The 7,603-nt window shown below is 37.6% G+C and overlaps 2 protein-coding genes across 2 annotated transcripts; both read right to left on the bottom strand.

The window, feature by feature from the left end:
• Positions 1-1,839: 1,839 nt before the first annotated feature.
• Positions 1,840-5,942, bottom strand: LOC115679359 (disease resistance protein RUN1-like). Its single transcript, XM_056310403.1, has 4 exons — positions 4,810-5,942; positions 3,765-4,046; positions 2,097-3,687; positions 1,840-1,964 (listed from the first exon to the last, which is right to left on the bottom strand). The coding sequence occupies exons 1-4, from the start codon at positions 5,821-5,823 to the stop codon at positions 1,840-1,842; spliced, it is 3,012 nt and encodes a 1,003-aa protein (XP_056166378.1). The 5' UTR covers positions 5,824-5,942.
• An 822-nt stretch (positions 5,943-6,764) lies between these two features.
• LOC130137891 (disease resistance protein L6-like) lies at positions 6,765-7,328 on the bottom strand. Its single transcript, XM_056310402.1, has one exon. It carries the CDS (start codon positions 7,326-7,328, stop codon positions 6,765-6,767), a length of 564 nt encoding a protein of 187 aa, XP_056166377.1.
• Positions 7,329-7,603: the final 275 nt, after the last annotated feature.

The raw sequence follows: 7,603 nt of genomic DNA, 5'->3' as shown, positions 1-7,603 counted from the left end.
GGTTCGTAGAAGTAAAGATATTCGCCCGATACTTTACTTGAGTTTTTAATCGAACCACCAAAAAATAGATTAGTGGCGACTCATAATTGAAATGATCTTGCATGTTAAATAATTTGAACCTAAGTCGCGAATTGATATGGGTTTGGGAGAGCCTGAGCAAGGTTTAGGCTTAGTAATTCATTAGCCGAATCCCTAGGTGGTGCACCGTAGGAGGTTAGGTCGCGACATCAGCATGTGTACATAGGTTGTAGTTTGCGGGGATATTAGCAATCTCAGTATCATTGGAATCCAGAAATACCGCAAGATGTGAGATTCAAGCTTTTCATCCATGACAACAAAGCTAACTTCGAAGCATTCTTCAACCACTTATCACAAAACTTGAAGCATCAATTCAAAAACTATAAGGCGACTTATATTATGAACTATATAATTTATCATAATCATAGGAATCTAGGATGAAAGTTCTGTTTCTCATCATACCCTAATCTATGAGTCCAGCTAATAATATATTGTGTCAAGAGTTAGCGACACAAACTGAGAGAAATTCAAGCGAAATTCCAAGCCTGAAATTATCAATTACGCAGTAGACTGACTGTATATCTCAAAAGAGCTAAAAAGTTTATGAACCTTAAATAGGAGGTACTCGCACGTGGTTTCGGATATGTCCATTGCAGGTAAACGAACAAATATAAAGTATCAAAACAAAATGTTGCGCTCCTCAATGTTCCCAGCGTATAAATTGACTATTTAATTAGAAACAAAAAATAGGAAAGAAAAGTAGAAGAACCAAAAGATCATAATCAAGGGAGTAAAAGCAGATTGATAGCAAAGTTGCATGTTTGTTGAAGAGCACTTGAGGGGCATTACTTCACAAACTCCTCCTTAGTTTATCTATCATATCCTACCTGATTCAATATCTAGTTCCACACAAACACACTAATTCGTAACTGACCTTTCCAAATACACCATTGCTTATCATCTCAGCAATAAAAATTACCTTCAGATGTTGATATTTAATCCCTCACGTTGTCAACTTGGACGCCATTGTTGCATTTAACGGTGATTTAATGACCATGTCAGCATTTTTTTTTTTAAAAGGACCCATATGAACAAAATTGTACATAGTTCAAGAACTCAATTGACCCCCAACAAAAAAAGTTCAGAGAGCCAATTGGACATTTTATAAAATTTCAGGATCTATTTGTGCCTATAACTTTGTTCTTATACCATAGACTTTCAATTTCAATACAATATTTACTGATAAAATCACTTTTTGTTTGTTATATAATTTGAATTTAACCTCTTTTAACTTCAAGGCCGAGTTTGTTATGACCATGCCACGTTAGTTATGAAAATTGGTTAATGACATAGACTTAAATGATATTCTTGGAGTAGCTTTCTTTTGTTATGATTTCCCTTTAACTTTGTCACCTGGTGGTGACAAGTTTTTGTACTATTATGATGGAGCTTGATGTGATTTTTCTTTACAAAGAAATGACGGAATTTCTTCATTTGTTAATCATAACTAAGTTAGCCTATGAAAAGAAAAAAAAATAGAAGAAAATTGCCAGGTGTTAGATGGAGAAAGTGTCAACGCCAACTTCTCATAAAGCACTCATCAACGCCATGCATTTATTTAATTAAACTAGATAAGATTAGACTGAGTTATTTTATAATGTGATAAAAGGGGATATGCATCTTTAGAAGTGAAGGGGAAGAACAGAAAAAAGTTGTCTGATTGTTTGAAAGTAGACAATGAACTAAAGAAATGGGAAGGGAAAAGAAATAAATGAAGAAAATAAGGCAAAGTACGTGTGAAATGGGAAAGAGTACCACGTCTTAAGAACACATAGGTGGCCACCTTGAAGATAGGCCCGGGTTGGCTTTCCGACACCATCGGCAAGAAACGGAAATGTCACCAGACTCGCCTAACAGTGGGCAAGCATGAATATCGCGATGACATGTGTTTGGTACAGCAAGCAAACCTTGCAGTGATTCGCAGTGAGAGAGCTGCAATGTCCGCAACTTGACTAATTTTGATAGCTCAGGTAATGTTTCTATGGAGCTCCATTTCTCAACTGACAAATTCTCAAGTGAGTTTGGTAAATCAGGCAAACTTTGCAGTGATTCCCAGTGACATATGATAAAGTCCCGCAACTTTTGTAGCTTTGATAGATCAGGTAACCTTTCTATAGAGCTCAAATCCTTAATTAATAATGCCTCTAGCGAGTTTGATAAATCAGGCAAACCTTGTAGCGATTTACATTGATATACGGACAAAATCTGCAATTTATGTAGTCTTGATAGATCAGGTAACCTTTCTATGGAGCCACATTTTTGAATATGTAATGTCTCTAGGGATTCTATTTCCCCCAAATCTCGAATCTCGATTAGCTGTGAGCAATCACGAATATCCAGCACTTCGAGCTTCCCTAATCTTGATAGACCCGAAAGCCTCACTAATGATTTACAGTCCCACACCCTTAAACAATGGAGATTCTCTAGCTGTTCAATCTCGATCTCCGTCAAGCACCATCCCCAGAGCCATAAGTCGGACAAATATCTCAATTCAAAAAGGAGTCGATGTTCTATTGGTGACTTGACTCCGTGTAATACCAAAAAACGAAGACCTAAAGGAAGCCTTGTGAGATATTGACGATCAGAACAAAATGTGTCGAGTGTCAAAAGCTGAGGAGGACATGTGAGTGATTGAAAATCATCACCAGATATGAAAAGCTGTGAAAGTTGAGGAGGCCATGTCATATCTATATTTCTATAACCGTCGTATCCCAATGATGTAAGATTCTCTAACATCCCTATGGCCTTCGGTAGCTTTCTTATCTTACTCCCCCGCATATGGAAGATCTTCAGCCTTCTAAGATGACCAATAGAAGTAGGTAGTTCTATAATCTTTGTATTTTGCAAACCTAATAGAAGCAATGATTCTAGTCCTCCAATGGAATTTGGTAGCTCCCTTATCTGAGTGTATCCCAGGTGCATTGCCTCCAACATTTTGAGATCTCCAATAGAATTAGGTAACTCTCTTATCTTACTGAAAATCATATATAATCGCTGCAGTCTTTTAAGATATCCAATAGAAGCAGGCAGTGCTCTAATATCTGAATACTGCAAGTCTAAGTCACGCAATGATTCTAGTCCTCCAATGGAATTTGGTAGCTCCCTTATCCGTGTGTATCCCAGGTTCATTTTCTCCAACCTTACGAGATCTCCAATAGAATCAGGTAATTTTTTGATTCTTGTGTTGAACAAATTCAACACGAGCAATGATCTCAACTTCCCAATAGAGTATGGAAGCTTTCTAAGCTGATAACAATGCATTAAAGACAAGCATGTCAAGGCTGCCATCTCTCCAATAGATGGATGAAGCTCTCGTATACACTGCCCCTCCAGCTTTAGACTTGACAGGTACTTTAGACGGCATATTGCAGAAGGCACAGCGCACAGGTCAAAATGGGGGCTTCTAGACAACTTTGACGGCTGAACTCTAGCTGCAATTATTTCCAAGCGCTTTAGGTGCTCTAGCTTACTGATGGAGCTACCGATTTGTGGCGACTCTAGACAATGTTCAACAAAAACTAGTACCCTCAAATTCAAGCATGTTGAGAAGTTAGGAGTTGTCGAAAGATGGCATCTCATGAGATGTATAACTTTCAATTCACGATTTGCCTGTGAAACAAATTAGAATTAGAAAAGTAAGGCAAGGGTAATGGCAACAAACGTATATTTGTGATGCAATACCATACCAAGCATGGGCTCCATCCATTCCAATTCTTAGGAATTTTGCTGTCTGATAGCTTGAGCACGACTAAGTTCTGTAAACATAAATTGATCGCTCGCAAGTCTGAAGGGCAACAACGCCAAGAGAGCCATTTTAAACTTGAGAGAAGATTCTTAAAATCTCCTACCAAGTTTCCCCCCTCTAATTCCAACAACCTTAAGTTAGGCAGCCATGAAAACTCTTCACTTGTAAAGTTGTGCTCTTTTGGAAGTCCAGTTAATTTGAGTGCTGTGATGTTCTCTGTTCCCTGACAACATGAAAAGGCATAAGTAAACTTTCTACAGTGAAGAAAAAGAGTTCATTCTGTGAGTAAATATCATATAGACTTGTTCTATAAGTAAATCATTTTGGTTGCTTCAACTTTCGGATTGTAAATGTAAGCAATTAATATATATTGCTAGATACTGTTAAAATAAGTGATCCATTTTCAAGGAGCATCTAGACCTCTCCTTCTCTACAAAGGCAACAAAATATCTTGGATATAAGTCCAACGTATGCTTGTGTCTAAAAAAACTAAAAAGGAAAAAAAATATCTCAGAACAACTCGGTAGAGATTTTTCCTATCAAAGTTGGTGGAATTGCTCCATAAATAGAGCTTAGAATCATTCATGTAATTGTGTGGGGAGCAGTATAACTAATTTGTCGAAATAATGAAACTATATCTATCCTTATCCCGTTCCCTATATCCTTGAAATTCTCTTACCTTTTTCTCTTGTCATCCTCTTCCAAATATATCACACACACTTGCATATTAAACCACAAACTAAATAGTGATAATACAATCATGCTTCCGCAGTCCAACATTGATATTAGACCAAAAGTCAACAAGTAGTATCAGACCAAAAACCAACGGATATAAATTATGATAGTACCTTCATTTCACTCAAAATTGTCAAATTTTGTTTTCTGCGATGCACAACACAGACAAAAGAACACATTCAAGAATATACTTTAAACTGCAAGCTGATGTTTCCATGATCGAAAAGGCAGTAGCTGTGAATAAAATGTACCTTTCTATGCTGCACTACGTTCAATGCATCTTTGGGAGACCATAGTCTACTACGCTTCTCATGAACTTTGTCTTCTTGTCGAACAATTTCTCTTCCAAGGTCTCTGAGCAGGTCATGCATCGACAGTCTATTGTCACCATCAACCTTTATCAAAGACTTACGGGAAAGAACAAAGATCTCAATTTTTGGAGAAAAATCCAACGCTTTCCACATATAATGTGGATGGATTTTTTCTTCACCAATAAAGTAACACGCAATATCAAGAAAAATTTCTCTTTGTGCAACCTCTAGCATTTCAAAGCCTATCATTAATTTGTGATGGACATCTTGATTGGAAACTAACTCTAATTTCTTCAACGTGGCTTTCCAAAGTTGTTTACTTTTGCCACAAAGAGAGGAACTGATGACCTCGAGAGCCAAAGGAAGTCCACCGGTTTTGGAAATGATATTGCGAGAAATATGATAATAATCATGTGGAGGGGAATCCATTTCGAATGCATGCTTACTATAAAGCTGAAGAGCATGGCGATGGCACAATTCTCTCATTTCATAGATTTTAAACTCTTTGAAATGCGTCCGGACATTATTTCTTCGGTTCTCCTCTTTAATCGGTAAATAGTGGGTGTCCCTCGTTGTAATAATAATTCTGCTCCCTGGACCAAACCAATCATGCTTTTCTGCAAGTTTTATGAGTTGGTCCTGCTTATCTAGGTCATCAAGAACGATGAGGACTTTCTTGTTGCGAAATCTCCTTTTAATTTGATTAATCCCTGCATCACAGTCAAAGATCTCCACTTGTTTGATGTTGAGAATTTCGGACAGTAACTGTTTTTGCAATTGAACAACATTGCCGCCCTCTGAAGCTTCTCGAACACTCAAAAGAAAGCTACACCCATGAAATCGACCGCAAATTTGGTTAAAGACAACCTTGGCAAGAGTCGTCTTACCGATGCCCCCCATTCCGTGGATTACTAGATAACGTACATCAGGAGAACCTTCATCTATTAGGCGCATGACATCTTCAACACGATCCTCAAGTCCGACTAAATGATCGGGTAGCTTTTTGTCTCTTTTATTCAGCTTAATCGAAACTTCAGCAACGATTAATTTAATGAGTTCGCCATGACTGTCATATTTGATAAAAGGGTTTAGTAAGAAACATCCAAATAGAATATTAAACTATCGAGCTTTGGAATTTTATGAATTAAACATAAACCAACCATAGAGGAGGAATGGGGGAGGAAGCGGGGGCGACCACCCCACTCCCAAATAATTTTGTATATGTACTCTGTGGTTATATAGGAAAAAAATCTCCTCAATCAACCGAATTCCAGTCAATTTCTTAAAACGAATTGCAATTGGGTATTTTACACTATGACCAAAGATGTAAATTGTTAAGATAAGAATGAAATCTCAAACTTTGTAAAAGATGCTTCCTCATCCATAAATTGAAAAAAATCGAAACCTTTGGATTTTCTTCCTTTAAATATATGCAAAGGATTTGTTTATTCATTTTGTATTGCTCATATAGAGTGTCTGCTCGGTTTACTAGTTTTGCATGGAGTAAAATAGTAATAGCTAGACCAATTGTTTTATTAAATCAAACCTACATAACATTGATTTAGAAGTTAAGAAAAGGTACCTCTATTAAATCTAAAAGATGCAAATTGAATGATGAATTCAGATTGGATTTGTCAAGTCGTAATAGAGAATTTATCTAGTTTTGAAAGGAATTGATTTAATTGGGTCAAAATCCGTCTGCTTTTAAAAGGTATCGATTTAATTGAGTGTATATGTAGTGAGAAGTAAAAAAATATGTAGGAATTGAGTGACAATTTGATGAAAAATAGAACAATGGGTAGTTGTAACTTTCAATTCAAGGATGATAATATTTCCTATTATTTATAGTAGGATCAATTAATATCTAATCAAAGAAAAAAAGAAAAGCGCAAACCTTACCCGGTATCTTTGACATCCCATCCTTTCATGTGAGCGACCTTCACTAGAGCCTCCTCCCATCGCTGCACGTCCTCGCAGCTGAACTTCTCTTTGTGTCTCTGCAGAGCGTCCTGGTAGAAGTTGGTTTTAAGCTTGACATCTTTGGGTTCCACGTCGAAAAAAATCGGCAGGATCATCGCTTTGCAATCCACCATATATGTAAGCTCGCGAAGACACCACGCACTAGATGTGTAGTTTCTAGAGAAGATGGGAATACAGATTGCGGAGCTCTTGATTGCACGCTCCAGCTCGCCTTTGATTGCTTCACCTTTTCTCATCTCTTCGTTGTCTCTGAAAACGCGAATACCAGCTCCGTCCATGGCGTGATAGAGGCAGTCGGTAAAGTTTAGGCGAGTGTCAGGCCCTCTGAAATTCAAGAACACTTCATATTCAGCCCCCAGCAACGAATCGCCGTCACCTCTATCGGTCGACAACAGCCCAAACTTAGCCTCCTGTGACGACTCAACATCACTGCTATTGATCGACGCCGCTGGTCCATCGGAATATTTTCTGTTTGCCATCTTATGGAGCTAAAGTATAGTGATCAAGTTGAATAATGAGGGGAGAGATGTAACGGAGTAGTGTCCAATCGATGCGATTATGGAGTATTTATGGACGAGCCAAAGAGTCGTGGGAAGTCTCCTTCGTTGCGTTTCGCATTTTCTTGGAAGGACCGAGGAAACTTCCTACAGTAGAAAATTATATTATATGCTATTCAAGTTAATAATATGAGTTTGATTACACTTCAAAACAAAATTCCAAATGATTCCACTTCACGTTCTAATTATTAAACTAA

Source organism: Syzygium oleosum, unplaced genomic scaffold (genome assembly GCF_021117445.2).
Source record: "Syzygium oleosum isolate NSW1041296 unplaced genomic scaffold, Sole_v2.1 Sole_v2.04, whole genome shotgun sequence".
Lineage (NCBI taxonomy): Eukaryota > Viridiplantae > Streptophyta > Magnoliopsida > Myrtales > Myrtaceae > Syzygium > Syzygium oleosum.
The sequence above is the reverse complement of the archived record's forward strand: the minus strand, read 5'-3'. Positions and strand labels throughout refer to the sequence as shown.

What these genes read in the sequence shown, in the direction of transcription:
- LOC115679359 (XM_056310403.1), bottom strand. Translation starts at nt 5,823, where the DNA reads ATGCGCCTAATAGATGAAGGTTCTCCTGATGTACGTTATCTAGTAATC. An exon ending in ATGGATGGAGCCCATGCTTG is followed by an intron (nt 3,688 to 3,764) that starts GTATGGTATTGC and finishes TTTGTTTCACAG; the next exon opens with GCAAATCGTGAATTGAAAGT. An exon ending in TTTGCCTGATTTACCAAACT is followed by an intron (nt 1,965 to 2,096) that starts CACTTGAGAATT and finishes CTGTACCAAACA; the next exon opens with CATGTCATCGCGATATTCAT.
- LOC130137891 (XM_056310402.1), bottom strand. Translation starts at nt 7,328, where the DNA reads ATGGCAAACAGAAAATATTCCGATGGACCAGCGGCGTCGATCAATAGC.